The following is a 23459-nucleotide window of genomic DNA, read 5'->3' on the forward strand; positions in this document are numbered from 1 at the left end:
AGCTTAAAACGTATCCCTTTACTTTAGCCTATAACTAGCTATGACTTTTAGCCTGGGAAAATCCTGATGAACCTCCGGCAAATTTGAGTTTTGCTCTGCAAGTCAGTCTGGCCAAGAGCTCATTCAAGCCCATTTCCAATTTTTCCAAATCGAGGCACCAATTACAACCGTTGAGGCGGGCTTTACATGATGACAATAGCGCAGCGACGGCAAGCAGCTTTTTGTATACATTCAACATGGCGGCCACCGAAGCGCAGCAACCCGTTGATGCCGCTGTAGCTGCTACGTCACCCGGATCATTGGTCTGATTGGTTGAAGGACTGTCCAATTGCACCCAGAGGCATTTGAGCAGCGTCCGTTGGTGACGCCCCTTTGGAAATGCGCTGTGAATGAAGCTTGCCCAGACCCACTCTCAGTTACAACTGAGAAGGGTCTGGTGTCAACCAGGCTATATGACTTCCCTAATACAGGCCTGAAACTCTAAAATTTGACTTGATTTTAAGCATTCTATGTATTATTTTTTTTTCAAACTTTATTTTTTATTATTACAATTATTCTGTGGGTTTTATTTTCCATCTTATGTTATGCATTCTATGTGTTCTATTTTTATCTTATTTTCACTATTATTATCAAGTGGTTTTTATTTTATTTTTGCATCAATTATATCACTTACAGTTTTTATGTTCACTGTCTCTTTTCATGTGAAGCACTCTGTGCATGTGATTTCCTTATAGTAAAGCACTTTGAGCTGCATTTCTTGCATTAATAGATTAATAGCTGCTTAACTAATATTAATAGCACCTTTCTTCTAAAGTTACTTCTGTTATCGTTATCATTGCTCTTCTGTTAGCAATACCCTTTTGTATTGGCATTGCTTGGTTCTCTCCCTTTATTCGTGTTGGGTACATACTGTAGCATTAACCAGAGAAAAAGGTTTTTCCTTCACTTAGTCAGGTAAAGTGATAAGAAAAAGTTGAACTGAACAGGATAAAATATTAATAGCATGGGCAAAGCATCCAGTACAAGTAGTTGTAGCACACTGTGTCAAGCTTCGGGGAACCCATCAAGAGCAGGTATGCAATCAAACAACAGCCCTTTAAAGAACGTCTAATAGGATAAAATCCCAGTGAAAATAATGACGTCAATAAAAGCTATACCAGTGATTAGAAAAACAACATGCTGAAACCTGATGAGCAAACTAGAGCTACTAGGAGAGTTTGTATGGTCATAAAACAACATTATTTGCTCAGTGTCTACACTTCCAGGAGAAATGAGAAACTGAGAGCAAATGGGTGCACTATCTGTAAAGCAGAGGGAGAGGAGAGAAGGGGAGCTGTGGCTAGGTGCATTAACATACAGATAGAATAGGTAAAGAGTTTTAATGTACTCAGGATGCTGGGGGGAATGGGGAGGTAGAGTGAGAGGTGGGGAGGAAAGAGGGAATGAGGAGGAGGAAAAGAAGAAGAGAGAAAGACAATCAGCAGGCTGGTGCCACAAAGGCAGGCATCCATGACCTTATATCTCTGTTCATTGTGGGTAGAGAAAGAAATGAAAGGCCTACAGGACAAAAATATAGGTAAAGGAAAGACAAGGGGGATGGAGAGAGAGTGGAAGTAGGAAATAGAGAGAGAGAGAGAGAGATGTACAAATTTAAAAAAAAATAGCACAGGGACCACAATGTATGTGAAGAAAGTGGGACAGAGTAGGAGGAGAGTGAGAAAAATGAGTGAAGAAAATGCCACCATGTGAGCTACGATGACCCGAAGCATAGAAAGGAGGAGAAGCAGTGTGCAGTTGAGCCAGCGTCCTGGATTAATTGTGGATAAATTGAATATTTATCGGTGTAGATCTAATATTGTCTGATAAATGTTGGTATCTGGCATTTGGTGTGAACCATGTCCTTGCATTATTGTGTGTTGGAAAGAAGCTTTGGTTGTGCAACTAGGTCATGGAGGACACAAGAAACCACAAGAAGACACTGAGAAAAAGAGCTCAAAATTCTCTTCACTGGAACAATTGGTTACACTTTACTTGAAGGTCTCTACATAAGAGTGACATGACACCGTCATGAACATGTCATAAACATTATAAACAAGTCATAAACCGTTTATGACATAACACTTTTTTTAGTAAGTGTCATTCGGTTAGAGTTAGGGTTAGAGTTAGGGTTCATGTGTCATGACGGTGTCATGTCCCTCTTATGCGGATACCTTCAAGTAAAGTGTTACCGAACAATTATATACAGGATTAGAAAACCAAGTATTAAAGGTCCCATGGCATGAAAATTTCACTTTGAGGTTTTTTTTAACATTAATATGAGTTCCCCCAGCCTGCATATGGTCCTCCAGTGGCTAGATGGTTACCTCCCCTTTCTCTGCTTTACCCGCCCAGAGAATTTGGCCCATCCATGAGAGAGAGATATCATGGCTTTCAAAACGAGCAAAGTGGCAGTTGGTCAAGGCCACACCCCCACCCTCCACCTTGCCCCCCCCTCTCTCCTCCTCAATAGCTACAGACACAGAAATTGCACATACTAAGGAAAGCTCATTGTGGGACTGGCTCTAGTGGCTGTAATTCTGCACCAAGGCTGAATTTCGGGAAAGAAACTTCACATACAGTATTAGGGGACCACTAAGGTCTATATAAAATCATCCAAAGAGTACCAGGTCATGGGACCTTTAATAACTGGAGTTAACTCAACACAAACCGTGGCATTTGTGTTCAGAAACAGATAGAGTCATACAAAAAAGGAGCAGTACTGCAAAAACAACAAGTGGAACTTGAAAAGTAGTAGGGCATAGTCTCTCCCTTAAGAGAACCACTTCTGTGTGGCTACACAACATTTCCTTTTACTCCTCCTTTCTGGTGTGAGACTGAGAACATACAACCTGTTAGCAGCTCTGCATTTACACCCCCCAGCCCTCCTTCCCCACAACACAAACCTCCAACCGCCCCTGTCTCTGTGGACCTAACTGTCGCTGTCCTTGGTCCTAACACAGAAACCGGAGCTTGTTGCAACTCTTAAAAGGCAGTTTGTGCAAACTGCTGTGGCCTTGTGTGCTAATGCTAGAACAGAAAATAAAATCATCAAGTCCATTTTGGGAGGGAGGCATGTGGTTTGGCTTGTATATCACTCAGACACACTAAAAGGAAGATCTGGAATTTAGTTAGAATATTTGCCTTATACTGTATATAAAATTCCAGACCAGAGTCGATGGGCAAAGAATCGGGCAAAAATTGAATATTAATTAACTTGCTAAATCACAGCCGCATTATTCTCAGACAGTATGTCTCAGTAGAGTTAAAATCAACATTAATAAACTTTTCACAGCAACTTAAAAAGGCACACACATGTATAGTTTATACTATAGTGAGCCAGTTAGAGATGGTACAACAGACACACAGCCATGGTTTTTAGACTATGTTTTGCTTTTGTTAATAAATAAATATCTATGGCTTCTTTCCCACACTGTCATAATGTTATTCAGGAAAACCCCTGTGCCTGAAGATACCTACTATATTAGGGCTTTAGCTTCTCACATTTTAAAATTCAGACCTGAAAGAAATGTCATTGAGTGTGCTCCATGTAGTGTTGCTGAGAGTATCATATTGAGAACAATCGAGCCGGGCTGTTATTCAAACATATTTTGCTGAAGCCTCACCATAAAGGCTACATAGACCTTTTGTACAGTGAGTTTGATGTGCTATAGGTGGGATTCTGCCATTAAAAAATCATGCTGTAATGTTAACTTAGTCCTCTTTTAAATGCATTCTTCATTCTAACACTCAAACTAAAAACGCATCAAGATTTCAACTTTACAATTCTCCAATTAAAGCGGATTCATCTACATACAATATTCAGAATCTTTAAATGTTACTTGATTTGTATGCAACATGAACCTCTTTGTAATCTTTTGGGTTTAAATGTTTAAAAATCATTGTGCTGCTACTGTATAATCTCTATAGGAAACAGATGGATCAATCAAAATCAATCAAGACTATGGGAGTCATGTCCTATCTGGTTAGAAAATTTAATATTTCAGTGACAATGTAAGTAACAGAAAGGCAACGGTGATATATAATAAATTGTAAAACTGACGTAGTTATTTACATTTATCATCATATTTGCAGATGAGACACAAGGTTCATTTGGTGACAGCCAACGTTTAGGATTTAGAGAATTATGTTCTGTGCAGTAAGATGTTAAAATGATCGACATGGGCACACTTTCTTACCGTTACATGGACAAAGACAGGCAGAAACACTTAAAAATAAATTCCTTTTGCCCCTTGCTCAATTTTTTATTAGTGTGTGAAACCTTATTTTTGTAAACTAAAATTATTTGACTTTTTTATAACAGCTAGTCCTGATTCATTCAGGGTGGCTCCAATGCAGTGAAATGAACGAATTATTGCTGAAGTAGGTCTCAATCCTACCCCAAGGTTTCTCGCTGACCTCTCTCTAACATCTTTCATTGGTAGCAAAAAGTTCATTACTGTTATTTCCACACAGCAATCCCAACTTTAACGGTCCTTGACCCAAAACACCTCAATCATTGTGAAAAAATACATTTGTATATTCCAAAAGCTACAGAGATAATAAAATGATTAATTATTACTAATTGGATTTTTATTGGAATGCATGAATATGATCACAGTCTGTATACAGTTATTCAAAACTTATATTTTGTCGTCCTTGGGACTGTAATGGAAGTCTTGGTTTAACTTACCATGAGGTTATTAGGGGCAGGCCTCTCTTTGGGTTGCCGCCGCATACTGAAAAGAAAAAAAAAAGAGATACAAGCAGTCTATGTTCAGCCACCATTTAAACTGTGTTTGTACATGTGCCAAAGCCGTTTTTGTTCTAACTTTCATTTCAACGGCAGCTTTCATTTCAACTGGCATCATTTTAATTTATAAACAAATATTTAAGAGCACCTGAAACAAAACCTTTTCTGGCACAGAAACGGAAAGAGAGGGCATGATGGACAATACACACTACCAACACGGAACATTTATTTCAATAGAATAATTTAATTAATATTTCGAATTTCAATTAATATTTCGTATTATTCAGAACACTTAAATTGAAGCAGTTACCACACTGGTACAATGGATTTGTGTGTGTGTTTCTGTGAGTGTCCTCTATAGTATGTACTGTATATTGGGGACTATGAGGAATTAGTGCAGGGACCTGCCTGCAGTTAGTCATGTTACTAGTTTATGTTTCACAATGAATGGACCATGACCCTCTAAGAATAGCCTGGGAGAAGATAATGCCAGGGCTGGTACCTCAGTCTGTTCTGGAGAGAGGTGCCCTGTTTGAGTAAATAAAGCAGGCATGGGGGATAAACAACAGATGGTATAGCCAGCTAGATAGTCTCTCTCACACACACACACACACACACACACACACACACACACACACACACACACACACACACACACACACACACACACACACACACACACACACACACACACACACACACACACACACACACAGCTTGCATGTGGTTTGGGTGTGAATGTAGAGGTTTGTGCCACTGTAAAGGTTACAAGAGGCTAATGAATTGGAGGCAAACGCAGGGTAAACATTGTCTTTGTCCTGTTGCATTAGATAAATCAATCATTCCTTGGCTTTTTATTCAGCAGCACTGAAAATCATAGCTAATGACATTACCACAACCACAATGCATTAGAACACAGACAAATGCACTTTAATCCACTTGTGTTACCATTATACCTTTGATTCATCTACCATAATTTGGTTCATCTATGTCAAATGCAGCCCATCTTCTCTGCAACTGGTCATTCTGGCTATGCAGGGCTCAAATGGCTGATTGTGCCACACATATTAAGCTATTACAAACTAGAATCACAAACATATACACTATGCATTTAACAGCCCTTGAAATCAGACACAATTCCATTTCAAATCTGAAGGTGTCAAATAAAAAAAATTCTGTATTTGACCTATAAGAAACAAAGCATATTAAATAGGGCTGTGACAAAATATTGATACGGTAATATATTGTTGTCCTTCGTGCGATACGATAATCGATAAGCTGTCGCCATATATTGATATTTTAATTAATAAAATAAAGCGGGATGGCGGACAGCAGCTTGAGGAAAATAACAGATGCTCCAACCACGTTTTAGTCCAAAGTCTGGAGTTATAATTTACAGACTGAAAAACTTGTGCTGCAGAATTGTGCTGTTTTTTAACAGTTTGGACTTGCAGTAAATAAAGAGAAAAAACTTGCCCTTAACCTTTTCACGGGCATTTAGCATTCATAGTTAGACCGATATCGTGATGTATCATTATAGGATTGCCTAGTAATATATTGATTATCTCAGAATTACTGTATTGTGATATTATCGGTATCGTGAGCCATGTATTAGTTACCGTATCGTAAGGTATCCAGTTATTCCCACCCCTAGTATTAAAAAGTAACTGACTCACCACTGAGTTATAAAGTGAACAAACTTCTCACTGAACTGGCCAACAGGAAGAACTGGAGGATCCTGTGAAGAACAACACAACAATTTAGACAACAAGTAACAATGTATTGTGGGATGATGATAACTCGCTGCACTGACTGAAGGATCCTGACACTTACAATCTGCACGACTTAAATAAAGAAATAGATTAATAGGCTTTGTGTGCCTACCCTTAATACTTAAAAAAGGCATTAGCCTAACTATCCCCAAAATAGCAGTGAAACAAAGCAGACAAAAATACAACACATAAATCAGAAGGACATAAACCAAACAAAGACAGATCATAGATGTCAGTCGTTTCTCATTGTTGGTCATTATACAGTATAACAAAGAAGCACCTAAACCAACATGTCAAGAAAGGCTAAACATGAAACCTGATTAGTTGGATAAAATAAAACGTTATGTAATCTAAGTTTACAGGTTAATTGATTTTTGTCCACAAGAGACAGAGAAACATTTCTAAATTGACAGATACACAGCAACAACCAAGTTGTTATGGCTAACATGTTAGCAACCAAATGCCATCCAGCAAACAGAGCAACACTATTTAGAGTTGCAAAGGGGGGAAAGTAGCTGGTTCTGCATACAGCAAGATGTCTCAAGCTTTAGTGCTTATTCGAAAAAGACAAGGTGCCAAAAGTTCATGGGTTAAATAAGATCAACCCTAATGGTACAATTACTGATACAACATATGTTCAAAGAGTATATAACCTTGAAGAGCCTGGATTTAGTTCAGAATTAAGTACCTTTATTGTTCGAACACTGACCTCAGGGCTACACGCCCGCTTGGTGACACAACATTAATCTCGTTGGGTCAACCAATCAACAAATATGGTGATTCAAAAGGTGAAAGTGCAAATTTAAGAGAAACTGCTGTATATTAAAGCTGTTATGGTTTGGATTTCTACCACCATTATTGTACAGAGTCTAATGTTAAAAGAACATGACAAACATTTGTAACAGCTATGCATGAAAATATTTATCTGTTATTGTTAATAATGTAAGCACTGATTCTAACAAGTCTCTTGTAAATGGCCAATGTTGAATGGCATCTTCTTTGACTAATAAACCGGTTAGGAGCTCTGCATTTACACCCCCCAGCCCTCCTTCCCCACAACTCAAACCTCCAACCCCCTCTGTCTCTGTGGACCTAACTGTCGCTGTCCTTGGTCCTAACACAGAAACCGGAGCTTGTTGCAACTCTTAAAAGGCAGTTTGTGCAAACTGCTGTGGCCTTGTGTGCTAATGCTAGAACAGAAAAAAATCATCAAGTCCATTTTGGGTGGGAGGCATGTGGTTTGGCTTGTATATCACTCAGACACACTAAAAGGAAGATCTGGAATTTAGTTAGGATATTTGCCTTATCTATAAAAATCCAGACCAGAGTCGCTGCGCAAAGAATCGATAGCTTTTGCATTTGAATATTAATAACATCAATAAACTTTTTACAGCAACTTAAAAAAGGCACACACATGTATAGTTTATACTATAGTGAGCCAGTTAGAGATGGTACAACAGACACACAGCCATGGTTTTTAGACTATGTTTTGCTTTTGTTAATAAATAAATATCTATGGCTTCTTTCCCACACTGTCATAATGCTATTCAGGAAAACCCCTGTGCCTGAAGATACCTACTATATTAGGGCTTTAAAGTGATGGTTCAGAGTAATTCACCCTAGGGTCCTTTGCACCATGACCTCGAGCCAAACACCCCCCCAGAAGCTTTTTTCACCTGGGTCTAACATTGGGAGAGTTAGCGTAAAGTAGCGTTATCAGCTGAATATACTTAGGCTACGGGGGCTAATTGCCACGCTTTGTATCTCTTAAGTTACCCACTATGTTCGAAATGATAGTCTAATCGCTACATTAGTAAATAGGTTATGCTATGCTCTCATAAAACGATGGATTGGAAAGTTTGTAAGTACACCAGAAGTTTATGTAAATAACACTTGCCTGCTGGCTTCTGCTCTCTGCTGTTGTTGTTGCTGCTGCTGTGAGACGAGTGCTTAGGGCCGTCTACAAATTACAACACCGAAAAGAGATGCAACAAAAAAGTTTTTTAATTTAACTTTTTTTTTTAAAGTGCTGTAGTATAACTAGCAGGAGACAAGTAATAATTGAGGTAAGTTTGGAGACATTACCTTATTTAATCATTAAATTAATAAATATTTTTGTTGTATCTCTTTTCGGTGTAGTAATTTGTAGACGGCCCTAAGCACTCGTCTAACTGCAGGTAGCAGCAGCAGCAGCAGCAGCAGCAGCAACAGAGCGGTGAAGAGAGCAGGCAAGTGTTCATAAACTTCTGGTGTACTTACAAACTTTCCAATCCATCGTTTTATGAGAGCATAACCTATTTGTACTACTTGTAGACGTTTGGTATCATTTCGGGCATTATTAGTGGGGTAACTTACAAGATACAAACGTGGGTCCATTAGCCCCTGCGCTAAGCTATTCAGCTGATAACACTACTCTAGCTAACTCTCCCAAGGTTCGACCCAGGTGAAAAAAGCTTCTGGGGGAGTGTTTGGCTCGAGGTCATGGTGCAAAGGACCCTAGGGTGAATTACTCCGAACCATCACTTTAACTTCTCACATCTTAAAATTCAGACCTGAAAGAAATGTCACTAAATGTGCTCCATGTAGTGTTGCTGAGAGTATCATATTGAGAACAATTGAGCCGGGCTGTTATTCAAACGCAACATGTTTTGCTGAAGCCTCACCATAAAGGCTATATAGACCTTTTGTACAGTGAGTTTGATGTGCTATAGTTGGGATTCTGCCATTAAAAAAAATCATGCTGTAATGTTAACTTAGTCCTCTTTTAAATGCATTCTTCATTTGAACACTCATGAACCAAAAAAGCACCAGGATTTCAACTTTACAATTTTCCAATTAAAGCGGATTCATCTACATACAATATTCTGAATCTTTAAAGGTTACTTGATTTGTATGCAACATGAACCTCTTTGTAATCTTTTGGGGTTAAACGTTTAAAAATCATTGTGCTGCTCTATAGGAAACCGATTGATCAATTTAATAGAAAACATGAAATCAAGGAGAGGGTTCACTTTTCCTGCTAAAAAGATTTCCCACCTTGGTCAGAAAGCACAGGGGAGACACGTTGTTTCTCTCACTAGGACTCTAGAGTCAGCACTCGCTCCGAGGTCAATCGCCGTCACTCTCTCACTTTCTTCCTTGCTCTACCACACACTCCACAGACACACATACACACACATGCTGGCTCAACGCATACACCAACAGACAAGTATAAGCGAGCCTTATTAGTGGAGCCTCCGCAGAACAATAAATCACTCTTTAGTAGCAAAAAGGCAGTTGTTTGGATCTACTTTACTTAAAAGTATAATACTGTGGAAAGAAGTGTGCCATGGTGTCATAGGCTTTAAAATCCTACTAATCTCAAGAGATACCTGAAGGTGCACCAGGACTGGGGTTATTAAAAGATGTTATAAACTTTGTTAAGCCATTCAGATGAAGGCAACATTTCTAAATGGTGGTGATTCATGTATGAGACTTTTCTTGAATAATAATCCGACCTTTGACATTGTGGTTTTACACTCTGCTACTCTTTTGGGCAGTCTGCCTCACTGTGTCGAAGCAACAACTTCTTTTAGGGAAAGAGTGTATTTTTCTCCATTGATGCCTGTTTTAAACATGTTCCAATGTTTTTAGTTTGGATTTTGCTGTATTAAGCTGTAGGGGTGGTACGGTTCACAAAACCCACGGTTCGGTTCGTATCACGGTTTTAGGGTCACGGTTTTCGGTTCAGTACGGTTCTTATTTTTTCTTTATCACTCCAGAATATACTTCAGCATATAGCTCAAATTAGCATATTGAATGCATGTTGCACAAAACGTGCACACAGTGGCAGTTCTATATTGTTTTATTTCATCATAGGTAACGTGAAATCCAAAATGTTCCCACACACCAGACTATAAACGACGCTGGCGCATCCTCCAGCTCCGGTCAGCCTCTCTCCGCTGACATTTCTGCAGGTGACGTCGCGTGGCGTGCAGCGGCACCACTCCACTTGAGGAGACGGTCGTGCCCGGTGTCTCTCAAAATCTGATGAAAATCTTTTAAACTGACCTTTGTCAATCTGAAATGAAGACAGATTCAGCAACTGCATGGCCTATTTCACAAAATGTTTTCAGAAAAACACGTTTGCGTAAACTATTTTAGTACAATATGAGATGTCATTCTGAACGAGCCGCCATGACAGTCTGGCTTTGAAATTTGGGACCAGCCAGACCCATGTGACGCAATCGTCCAATCAGCTGCCATGGGTTGCGTTTGTCACGCCCATCCCGCTCGTCATTTCCAGTAACTGTTTTAACATAGGTGTCGAAAGTGGGCACTACGGCAGTAAGAGGTTAGTGCAGCTTAACAGTGTACTGACGAACCGTGCGGTACACACACGCTCCGAACCGAGACTAGTGAACAGAACGGTTCGGGTGTTTTTTCATGAACCGTACCACCCCTATTAAGCTGGGAAGGAGACATGATCTTAAGATGCGAGAGCTTATTGGATGGGGTTATTTTATTAATAGTATTTTATGTGATGAAAGAGAAATGTTTTCTTCTTTGTTTTCATCTCAAAATCATACTATCAGCTAATGTTTCACGGATGAAATGGCTACTTTACTATTAGTAATTGATTTCATTTAACAGCAGATCAGACACCCCTCCAGCATTTAAAAATAGAAATCCAAATGTCACATAGATGTTCCATCTCAGGACTAAGACTTTATCTTTTTGCAAAAATGAACAAGAGTAAGGTGTATGTGTCAGGCTTGTGACATGTTGTCAATGGAGGGTCTATGAACCGTGTCATGTAGAACAGCTGGGCCAGGCTGACCCTCTACTACTTCCCCTCAACTCATTAATCCATCCATTTTACTACTCTCACTCTGCTTCTTACCCTACCTTTAGCGGTCGTTGATATTTACGCTTATATTTACCCTCCGTATACTTTGAGAAAAAAAAAGGTGGACCCCTACAAAGCAATAGCAGTATCAAATTAACATCTATTTTCTTTCGTTGTCTCATTGCCAGTAAACTCCAAAAGAGAGCTAAGTATAAAAGTGTGTGTTTAAAAGTAGCAGGATTAGCATTTTCCTCTCCGCAAAAAATAGAAATAAAACAAAATAGGCAGTTTCAATGATAAGATAGACAGGGGTTTAAGTTACACATTACTGTATATAAAAAGGTATGAAATCATGGTACTAGGAAAGTATTTTGCTAAAAGGTGGTAAAATCTATATACATTTGTTGTTTTTATACAAACACTGTAGCATTCAAATATGTATGCAAATGTAAAAATACACAGGCTCATTCCTTACGAATTACTAAAATCTTCCTATATGTGACACCGATTGCTGCACACTGCATGTACACAATACAGATGTTTCCTCATACAAGAGGTACAATCAGACAATATCAAAACTAAGTTGACCAGTAGGTAAATAGTGGGTGTAAGTCCTGAAATATTTAAAATATGCACAGCAGTACCAATGACAAAAATATGAACAAAAATACACAAACTACTCAGATATGCACAAAAATCATAAAGCCTGGGTCCACAACCAGGCATTTATACCAGGCATTTATTCAAATGCGGGGAATTAAACCTTTTTACATCTGTAGCCCTGCTGTGCCATTAAAAACACCTCTGGGCAGTGCTCGCTATTCCTTAATGCTCTGATCGGCAGGCTCCCGCAAAGCATGATGTATGAACCCATTTAAATTAACAAAGGAATGGGTTCCCTTCTAATCTCACTGCACTTCACAGTGCTGCCGCCGCTTGGATGAGCAATATATCATAGTACATGCACATACACACACACACACCACACACACACACACACACACACACAAACACACACACAAAAAAACACACACACACACACACACACACACACACACACACACACACACACACACACACACACACACACACACACACACACACACACACACACACACACACACACAAATAAATGCCCTTGAGCAATGCACACCACAAGCCTGAGTGTACACTCTGTTTAGAGGGAGTACCAAATAATTTGGTTTGTGTGTATACACACACACAAACACATGCACGCATGCAGAAAAACAGGATCAATTGGACCGACAGTTTGTGCAAAGTGTTGACTACACAACTAAATTATGTGTTGTGTAGGCTAAATCTGATACAAAATCTCTCAGTGCATTTTCCCCACATATTTGCATGCACATGCACCTTTCTGCAGGCACAAACACACATTTATGCATGTATTCACGTCTCCAGCTGAGAGGAACACTGCTGCAGCTTTGATGTGGCAGCAGGCGATGGCACAAAAGACAAGCAGCCTGATGAAAGTGACTAGTCGGAGTGAATTATTCCTCTGGTTGTCAATGCGCTCCACTATGAGACAGAACACACACTACGAGGGTACAAGGGTACAAGTAAATATACATGTCATTGCCATGAAGCAATTATTAGGCAAAATTAGATCAGTAATTACAGGCTTGAAAATAAAGTGGGAGTTCTTTATTAGTGGAGCCACTTGCTATTCAACAAATAGAGCAGAGAGGCACATTAATGAGGGCGGACAGTGGACAGATGGTGGGAACAACTACAGAGAACTTCTCGTTCAAGACCTAAGCTGAATAAGGTGAGCATGTTTCTCCGCTATACATAAATGCAAACTAAGATTTAAAAAGATGGATAATAAGACTGGATAATTTCTAATGGTGTAAGTGCACTTGCGTGCACTTAAATGGAGAATAGTTAAATTAACTGAAATGAGGGAACACTGTTTGGCCTTGATATAACTTAGTGTTACTTGAATTGCTGGACCATTCTTTACAGTTGGATGATCAGTGTAGTGTGTATATGGTCTTTTAAAGGTCCCATGACATGGTGCTCTTTGGATGTTTTTATATAGGCCTTAGTGGTCCCCTAATACTGTATCTGAAGTCTCTTTCCCGAAATTCAGCCTTGGTGCAGAATTACAGCCACTAGAGCCAGTCCCACAATGAGCTTTCTTTAGGATGTGCCATTTCTGTGTCTGTAGCTGTTGAGGAAGAGAGAGGGAGGGGCAAGGTGGAGGGTGGGGGTGTGGCCTTGACCAACTGCCACTTTGCTCATTTGAAAGCCATGATGTCTCTCTCTCTCTCATGGGTGGGCCAAATTCTCTGGGCGGGCAAAGCAGAGAAAGGGGAGGTAACCTTGTTCCTTATGACCTCATAAGGAGCAAGATTCCAGATCGGCCCATCTGAGCTTTCATTTTCTCAAAGGCAGAGCAGGATACCCAGGGCTCGGTTTACACCTATCGCCATTTCTAGCCACTGGGGGACCATAGGCAGGCTGGGGGAACGCATATTAAGGTTATAAAACCTCATAAAGTGACATTTTCATGCCATGGGACCTTTAATATGGCCTCGTATTGCACAGACATTTTACAGCTGCGGGTGTTATGGTGCTCTTTGGTTCTCCAAATACTCATCCAAATGAATAAACTTATCAAAGCTGACTGAAAAATGTTCCCCTCATCATTCATAGCTCCAGGTTTTGTTCTCCTCAAACCCAATTCTGTCTCTTTGTGGGCTGGCCTTGCATAAAAGCAATGTCTACAAAGGCCTACATCCATCAAATCTTTGTTAAAAATTGTTTTCAACTACTTTCTACCAAAGAAAAGGGCCATTATGAAAACTGTGCACAGTTTGTTCTGTGGATTATCCAGATAAGCAGGGACACCATTTCTAGAAAGAGATATTGCTTTTGAATTTTTTTTTAACAAAATTCCATTTGCGTGAATTTGCATGGCTAGATAACATTAGGTAAGTGAGAAAATGTGTTTTTGTAACTTGGGCAAACTGCCATGGAAAGGTCTATCCGGTAAGCTGTGAATTGTGACCACTTTTTCTCTTCTCGGTTACATTTTATCTATGCTGATGTCATGATTTTCAAGGTCGCACTCCTTGTGACATAAAAATGATTTCAGAATCTTTGTTCTACTGCACAAAATTACAATCCTTTGTGTATCTGTTGATATGTCTACCTTCTAATTGTTAAACTTAATTTGCATCTCCTTATTTATTTGGCCTTTATTTTTAGCCTCATGACACTGAAATTGTTATTTGAGCCTTTCCCAGCCATGGCTCACTGTGTATGTGTGTGTGTGTGTGTGTATGTGTGTGTGTGTGTGTGATAGAAAAAGAAAGAAAAAAAGAGAGGCAGACTGTTACACTCCACCCCCACCACACACATACCTCTAGCTACAATAATATTAATGATCCACTCATAGGAGCCTATTACTCATTCAGCCATTAAAGCAACTTTCAAATCCCCAGTGGATAAGTCACGCACAATATCAAAGCATCACAACTAAAGCAAAAAAAGTATGTGGATCACATCTACAGTATGTACTAAATGGCAACACTGAATGTCAATGAGTCAGGTATAATTTATCACACCTGTTATGATGTTGAAGTCAGGTGTGCCTAGCTCTATTACAAATTCCTTAGCAGTAAATGAACTACTCCATGGGATCAGTGCAAGTCCATGATGACTCTAAATTCTACAAGTTGTGCTTTAATAATAATACACCTTATTTACACAGCACTTTTCAAAACCTTTAGGCTTAAGCCAGGACTTATGAACAGTCAGCAATATAAATGGAAGCTAAACCACAAAGTGCTTTAAAGTTAATCAGTGACATCTTTAAACCAATTCTAAAACGTACTGGTAACCAGCAAAGAGAGGCTAAAACAGGGCTGATATGACTTTGTCTAAAAGCCAAGCAGCAACGTTTTTTTACCAGCTGATGTTGTTAGATAGTGTTTCGCCTTAACCCGTGAATACAACAACTTACAATAAGCTAACAGAGATGAAATAAAAGAATGAATCACCTTCTCGAGGTCAGGCCGATAGAGAAAATACCTGACTTGAGATGAGATGCTCCCCAGATAAAAACATGATTTTTGTGACTTGTCTATCAAATGAAAGGTCACTGTGAAATATTACACCCAGGTTTCTGGCTGCAGGTTTGACATTTTGTAGACAGGTAGCCAAGATGTTTTTGTTAAACTGGGAGGACCAGAAATAATTATTTCATAATTGTTTTTATTTAGATAGTTTTGGGACATCCACCATTTTATTAGTGGTTTTTAAATGGGAAATACATTTCATCCGCATAATACTGGTACTGATTTTTGTTTGTATGTATGATATGTCCCAGTGACACCATGAATACACAGAACAACAGGAGGCCAAGAAAGGAGACTTGGGGAACACCACAGGTCAGATAAAGATCAGTATCAACGATGCCAACCCACTTTTCAAGGTGATCCAATAACTGTGTCAAATGCTGAGCGGAGATCAAGAATAATTATAGTCAAACAATCTCCAGCATCAGCTGTACGAAAAAAGATTGTGCGTTATATCAACGAGGTCTAGAACTGGCAACAAACTGAGAACAATAAGAGAGCACTTCTCTGGGTATTCTACTGCACATTGAACTGTAAACTTCCTGATTCTAGAGCAGTCCTCAACCTTTATGTTCTGTCTGAGCAACTTTATCTTTCTAAAGAGTGCTTATCCTCGTCCCTTCCTCCAAAGCACAGCATTAGCTGGGACAGTAAGGCAGTGCTGGCTCGCTGGGGATAAATGTTCTCTCGCCTCAAGGGGAGGAACAGGACAAGGCACAGAAAAAAATAGTTTTGAGTGATGCCTCTGTCTAGCTGACTAATGAACAGTTCAGCCTGGGTCAATCCATTACAACCAAAAGCATTTAATTATTAATTACGGCCAAATCTATAGGCAGTTAAGGACAAGTGACATTGTATGTTTAATGTGTGATATAGCTGGTGATGGGGTGGTGGGGGGCTGGTTTAGGCTAGAGAGATGTGGCATTTCTGCTATTAGTGTACGTCAGGAAAGAAAAAAAAAAAAAAGAGGAGGGAAAGGTTGCGATTGCTGCTTTTGATAAAAATGTGGGCAGTGTAAGCTTACACATTCATGTACACAGACGCAATAAAATAGTGTGTCCATACATCAAGAAAGCATAAATTGTGTGTGTGTTAGGAAAAAGAGAGGGAGCACTTCAGTATCAGATGTTACCCTAAGTAAACTCATTATAAAGAGGGTCATAAATACAGACATCACTTAAACCTAATTCCATAAAAACTTCTGTAATGTGAAACTGCTGTCTAATATTTTGTAATGAGATTTGTCAACGTTTGAGTTATTTATAGTGTGCAAATCAACTGCAAGTGTGGAACTGTGAAACTGTTGGAAAGTGGAGGTCTGACCGTTGTTTTTATGCACATGTATGTTTATATGTTGTGTGTATATGGGGGGGGGGGGGATCTTACTTAATGGATGGCTAAATAGTCAATGTGGTCTTCAGTGCTCCTGCGTCATTATCAGTCTCTTTAGTTTTGTGTTTGTGTTATGCCTTTTTATATACAAAACAAACAACAATCATAATAATAGTCCTAGTTAAAACAAATGCTTTGGTATTGGCTCTGTAATACACAGAATTCAAAATGGTGTTGCTGTCTGTGTGTGTGTCACACTCATGACAGGTCCAACCTCTACAGTAATGTGTGTGTGCATATGTGTATTGCCTGAGGCAGTTGCATAGGGTGAAGGGTTGAGTGAGCGGGGAGCAAAGCCGCCTGAGTGGTTTGCTTCATTAGGAAACAAAATATAAGCTTTCCGGGCCATTAGGACTGACTTTAGATGCAAAAGCACATAAGACGACGACTCACCTCATCAACGATGCATTGCAGTAACTGGAGAGGCTGGAAGAGGAGAGACACAAGGAGAGGAGAAAAAAAAACACATCAGCCTACATGGAATTTCTTGGCAATAGAGAAAATCAATAGTGTGATAAAAAAAAAGTATCTACTTAGATTAATCAAATTCAGCGAGCTTAGGCAAAGCAGTCCTTCAGCTCCTGCATGCTTTTATTGTTCCATAATGGCACCTAATGTAATACCAGCAGTTTAAGCATGATCAAATATTTCATTGCAAAAATGCAATTTGAGTGTTTTTTTTCCAATGAGAGAGCCAACCGAGAGTAGCAGACTATAGAGTGGGAGACCTCTATTTTCTTTCTTCTTATTCTAATGCAATAAAACTTACCATTAAAGATCCTTGGTTTTTCTGAATCTGTAGGGCAAGACAGAGAAGAGGGGACGAGGCAATATGTAATTAGCGTGTCATAATCAAGACGATGCACTTGGACACATTATGATCACTAGGAGAAAATTATTGCTTTCCTGTTGGCAATTTGTGAGTATGCGTTAACACCATTTACATAATGAAAACACACAAATGTTAATGGCCTTGTTCTCATTTGTGGAGAATGGGGGTAAAAGATCCACTAATGCTAATTTTCAGAGTAGTACTTTATTCATACCCTCCAGGTTATCTAGATGTGCTGGGATAACTGTTACAAACAGTATGAGCAAGCTTTGTAATAAGTATGCTCAATGTGTCAATTTCACAGGTGCAACAGTGACAATAAACAGGCCAGGACACGGTAAGCTACCTTCAAACATGATGGCAATAGAGTTACAGGAAAAAAAGGTTATTTGAGAGTAGATCTTTGAATGTGCAGTAAAATACAACCCAAAAATACTAGTGTTTAGGGCAGACAAAATATAGAAAAAGACATCTGATATCTAATACTTCTTTGACTTACTAAATGTACTTTCTATAGTCACAATCAAAACATAGAAAGGATTGAGTCCTTAAAAAAATGAGAGAACAGAAACTTTTAATATGGAAGATCTAGACAGCCGCTGAAATAATGTGACACTGTCGTGAAAATATAGAAAGCATTTCATTCCCCTATTTAAAACCCCCAGGGCTTAATTCATCAGGACAATCCGTTTTATTTTTTTAAAACACAAACTTATAACTTCATCATATAGACCAAATGATAAAAGGCCTGAAAACTAGGCTCAGCTAAATGTTTAAGATTTTTTGGTAAATAAATTGCTCATTTCTCCAGGCTTTTGACAGTGCATTAGAGCACTTATTGATTCACTCGATTAAATACAGGTTTTCACACACTGCAAATACCAAGAGACTCCTAAACTGCTTCTATATCCAGTTTTGCCTGATTCAGACACATTAAAGGCAACTATGGAAAACTAATTTGTTCAGAAATAATTACTAGGACAAAATTGCATGCTGCTCCAGGGGTTGAAATTGGATAGTGGGAGACTAACTTATTCAAGCATAATTGAGCACTTATTCTTCTTGTACTAGGTAGCTTGACCACATATCAAAAAGAGAGCTTTAAAAATAACCGTCTCTTTGAAAATATCACAGTGAGCTCGACGGGAAAATAAGTAGTCACAATTTTTAGATGTGAAATGATTTCGGTTTCTTTCAAGAGCAACTCAATAAACACTTCTAAAAGATCAGATGGCTGTTTCCCTGCTTAGAGATTTCAAAGATATTTCTTCAAAAGGTAAGGAATTAAGAAAACTCCTACAAAAGGATCTCTTTTTGATCAAAACTGTCAAGAAAGGTTGACATGCATGTTTTGGTTATGGGCAAGGGCAGTCCCACTCTGGCACCATGGAGATATCACTAGAAAAAGATGGAAAATGGTGAGAGGTCCCTTCTTTCGTTTTTTCTTCTTGACTGTTAGGTCAACAACCACTAAAGTCTCTTTCAGACACAACGTGATTTGAGCTGCGCTCACTGCTGTATTCAGCGCACATCTGACTAGCTGTTTGGGAAAGTCACAGAGGGTCGAGCTGTGGGTGCATAAAAGCAGTTTGGGGAATATTAGTTTTTTTTCTCTATTTTGCCTTCCGTGCCTTGCTGGCTGACTCGTTTCTATTAGCCACGCAGGCATTTGGCGCGGCCCAAGTCATTGGAAATATGGGTTTCAAAGCGCAGTGTTGCCGTTGTCTTAAAAGGGCCATAAGTCCCTCCGAGATGTGCTACATTCTCAGTGCTAGCCAAAAGCTTCAGGACAGCTCAACTTAGATTCACTAAGTGGTAAATTAATTTGCATCATCAATAAGCTCTATGAAGTCAAAATATTACATCTTGAAAATAATGTATGAATTAGCTGCATAGAGAAGCCTAATACAAGGTTATACAGATATTGTGCGTTATTTAAAAAAATGTTTGGGTGACGATAATCATCATGGTAATAAATAATGACAGACGTAGCTTTACATACTTAAGATTGAGAAGGAAGGGCCAATATTTATTCGCATCACTTATAAAGTAATCTAAAGCCTAAAATGGAAGCCTAATACACTGAATGTTTTAACTTCTTTAAAGTATAAAAGAGTTTGCAGCTGGCATAGGGTGCTGAAAATGTTTACACTCATATAGTACTACAGTACCATTTTCTTTCTATTTCATTTGAGAGGAAAAAACAAAATAACAAAGGGAAATGCTGTTTGATGGATGCAGCGATGTGTAATGGAAGCTCCTGCAACATACACACACATAACTGACATGGCATTTCATCCAAAGATTCATTCAAATTTGAGAAAATATGACAAAATAAAGAGAAACAAAAACAACCATAGAGCAAACAAATCAATCAGAAGCAATAGTGCTGGCGGCTGTATACACATCACATCAGGTCTGGTGTCTTCAAAGACTTTCAGAGCGCGCCGTGCAAAAACTCCATTAACTCCTGACAAAGGACGCAAATGAATCCCAACATGTGGTGAAGTGGAATTAAAGAGACCATCTCTAATCATGACAAACATGAGGTGATGATTCCACTGTGCGTGCATACACACAAGAATGAATGAAGGATTATGCGTCAACTAACCAGAAGAGGAAAGCAACTGGTAAGCACACACCCTTCTTCAGAATGTAAAGGGGAAACAAAAGAGCCCAAACAATGCTAAAATTGGCTTTTCAAAAGTGCAAATCATGAACGCCTCAAAGCCAAATTCAACTATAGCAACTCCTCCTGTATCTTCCACTAGTCTACAGTGGAAACTCAGATGATACTCTTCCAAACTCTCTCTCCCTTTCATCTTCTCCAACTTCTCCCTCAGTATGTACTAAAATGTTCTCTGTGAAGTGTAGCAGGGGGTTTTGCACAGACAGCTGTGCCAGCGTCTGCAAAAATGACAGCTTAGGCCCGAGGACTTTGGCTGGCTGCGCCTGACGAGCTGGATCTGAACGCTCTCGCCACACCGCTCTGCTACAGCCTGCAGGTGAAGTGTCTGCAGTACCATATGGAGTTAGGGGAAAATTAACACTGAGATGAGGAAAGCTGCGTGACAGTGGAGAGCTTAAACTATAAACTGAGAGGTGTTTCTAATATTTTGTCTACCCCAAATTATATCAATGAAGCATAGATTAAAATACCATTCAGTTGCAAAAATACACTTAACAATTAACATGATAATGAAAGCATTAGTTAGACTGATCATTGTGCGACATTTACATCATAACAATTTAAGTGCTATATAAACACACCTTTGCTCCCTTGCACAAAAGGTTTGGATATCATTTTCATGATGGCTCTAGAATTAATGATCAACACAGAAAAGAAGTGAATAGCTACATCACGGTGTAATCTGTCTCACAGACGGCTGTTCACTGTGGAAGTACGCAACTAGGTGCGGAATTAATTCTTGTAAAAAAAAAAAAAAACATTTGGGTTTCTCTCAGCACATAATAGATAACATTGATAGAATAACATCTTCAAACGGAGGTAACTGACATTAACATCCAAAACACTTACAGCCTTAAAGAAATTTCAGTTAATTTCAATGCATAGATGCTGAGATTTTAAGTCTCATATGATATCCAACTCCAACGTTTAGTAAATTGGTTTTGCCTTTTCCCAGGAAGGATAGCTGGCATAAAAAAAGGAAGCAGTCAATTAGACATTCCCTGGGCAGATAGTGCAGTTACATCACACTCTGCTTCTTTAATCAACCGCAATGACGTTGCGTTTAACTGACGGAGCAGTCCAAGTGTTGCGGACATTGAGGCCACACGAAAATTACACAGAAATCAAATGTGCCAATACATAGAACACTGTTAAGATTCATTTTCCTTGTTAATCAAACAAAAAGTGGGAATGTATAGCTAGTGTCCATGTGTTAAAAACAAATTAAAACCCACAACATTAATATAATATAATTAAGATTTTCCAAGCCTTATTTTCATACAACCAGAATGTAGTTTTAGGAACAAACTCTTCATGTAGATAACATTTTGTGAAGGCAAGCGGCCAGGAGGTAACCTGAGGTAACCAGATTTAGATTGCTCTGTTAGGGATTAGTGAGATAAACCCATCTTAAAAAGGGCTAATTAAGACTTGATGGGATTGGGAAGTCACTTTGGAGGTCAGCAATTACATTTGGGAAGAATTTTAACTTAGTGTAATGAGGGGGAAAAAAATTTACCTAAACAGTAGATTTATACATTTAAAGTTGAATATCAACATTAATACAACTAATCTAGAAAGTAATGTAGATGATAGAAAATTATATTTCCAGATCAATAGACATGCAAGTCTTATTCAGGGCATTTAAACAGGATTTGTGCCTCATGTAATAGTTACAGCAAACATTTTAAAATCTAACAAACAAAATGAATACAATATTTTCTATAAGAAAAACTGATTTGAAAAATAAAATGCAATTTGCAGCACAAACAGTATTTTAAACACTGAGGACATTGTAACTAGTGTAAACTAATAGTGTTAGGATATTTTTAGGTGGAGATGGATAAAAACAATTAGCCTAAAATACAAATAAAAGAAAGACTAAAATAACTCACCTGTGGATAGGGGAACATGCCTAGTGCCAACTGTGTAAAGATGAAAGAAATAATTAGTGCTACAGGATATTCTTAGATTCTTCTTGAGATTTTAGAAATAATAAAAACATACTGGAAAAAGCTGAGTCAGTACTGGGCCAGTGGAAATATCTGTAATACCTGTACAAACTAATGCTTTCCAATCAAACAGCCCCTCCATAATGCTTACATTTGTGCAGCTTATAATGGCCAATTTTAGCAACCCTATATTCTATATATTATATTCTTATATTTCAGGCTGTACCTAATGTTTTACCCACCCTCCTAAAAGATACTGTGTGCTTCACAAAGGTATAATTTCTTGCATGGCTGCTAGATTGGACTCCATTAGACTACACAGGCTGTAATGATAATGCATCCACCCCTTGTATGTACAGTATATACTGTATACCAATGCATTAATCTATACATGCCTTTCCATTGCCAGTGTCTTAATGACATGAAATTCAAGACACAGAAGGAAAATGCTGTTGAAGCCACTGAAGTGTGCAGAACTTCAGACTTTCTGTCTTTGAGGTAAGCTTAGTGCCCACCTGCTGGTCACACTTCATCAAACAACATCAGCTAATAACCCCCCCACCATTACCACCTGCAGAGAACAAAATAGAGGGATAAAGAGATGCAGGACAGGATTGTGAGACGGTTGTATGTAATGTGTGTACTTGTGTTATTTTGGCAGGGGGGGGGTTGGGACAGCTCTCTCTGACATTTGGCAAATCACTCAGGGTGGGCATTTTTCATCTTGGTCAAGGGCAGCTTATTGGCAACATTACGTTATTAAAACATAAAAATGCTCACAATCTTTCCTTGAACATAAATAGACCAACTAGTAGGGTAAAGATCAATCCAAATTGAGTGGGACTGCAAGCCATTTAATTTAACTTAATGGACACATCCACAGCTAGAAATAAAGAGAACAGGGCCGAGGGTGGTGGTGGTGGTTTATCACACAGAGATCATGTCAATAATTTTGACATGGCTCCTTCTCCCTGAACTCATCTATTGTTGTTATAATTGTTTGATATTAAACATTACTGACAAACAAAGGAGAGGCAGAAGCCCAAATAATTTGTTATACTGCAGAGGGAGAGCTGTGGACAGAAACAGATGGAGAATC

The 23459-nt window shown here is 38.9% G+C and overlaps 1 protein-coding gene across 1 annotated transcript in view; it reads right to left on the reverse strand.

Annotated features, from left to right (window-relative positions):
* Positions 1–23459, reverse strand: part of map2k5 (mitogen-activated protein kinase kinase 5) — a 74382-nt gene that overhangs the window by 12720 nt on the left and 38203 nt on the right. Inside the window, exons 17-21 of the mRNA XM_039795298.1 lie at positions 22304–22333; positions 17657–17683; positions 17281–17313; positions 6466–6527; positions 4730–4775 (exon numbers count right to left, since the gene is read on the reverse strand). Of these exons, the coding sequence (XP_039651232.1) occupies positions 4730–4775; positions 6466–6527; positions 17281–17313; positions 17657–17683; positions 22304–22333 (198 nt within the window). The remainder of the gene's footprint in view (positions 1–4729; positions 4776–6465; positions 6528–17280; positions 17314–17656; positions 17684–22303; positions 22334–23459) is intronic.

The sequence above is a fragment of the Perca fluviatilis genome, chromosome 3 (genome assembly GCF_010015445.1).
Source record: "Perca fluviatilis chromosome 3, GENO_Pfluv_1.0, whole genome shotgun sequence".
NCBI lineage: Eukaryota > Metazoa > Chordata > Actinopteri > Perciformes > Percidae > Perca > Perca fluviatilis.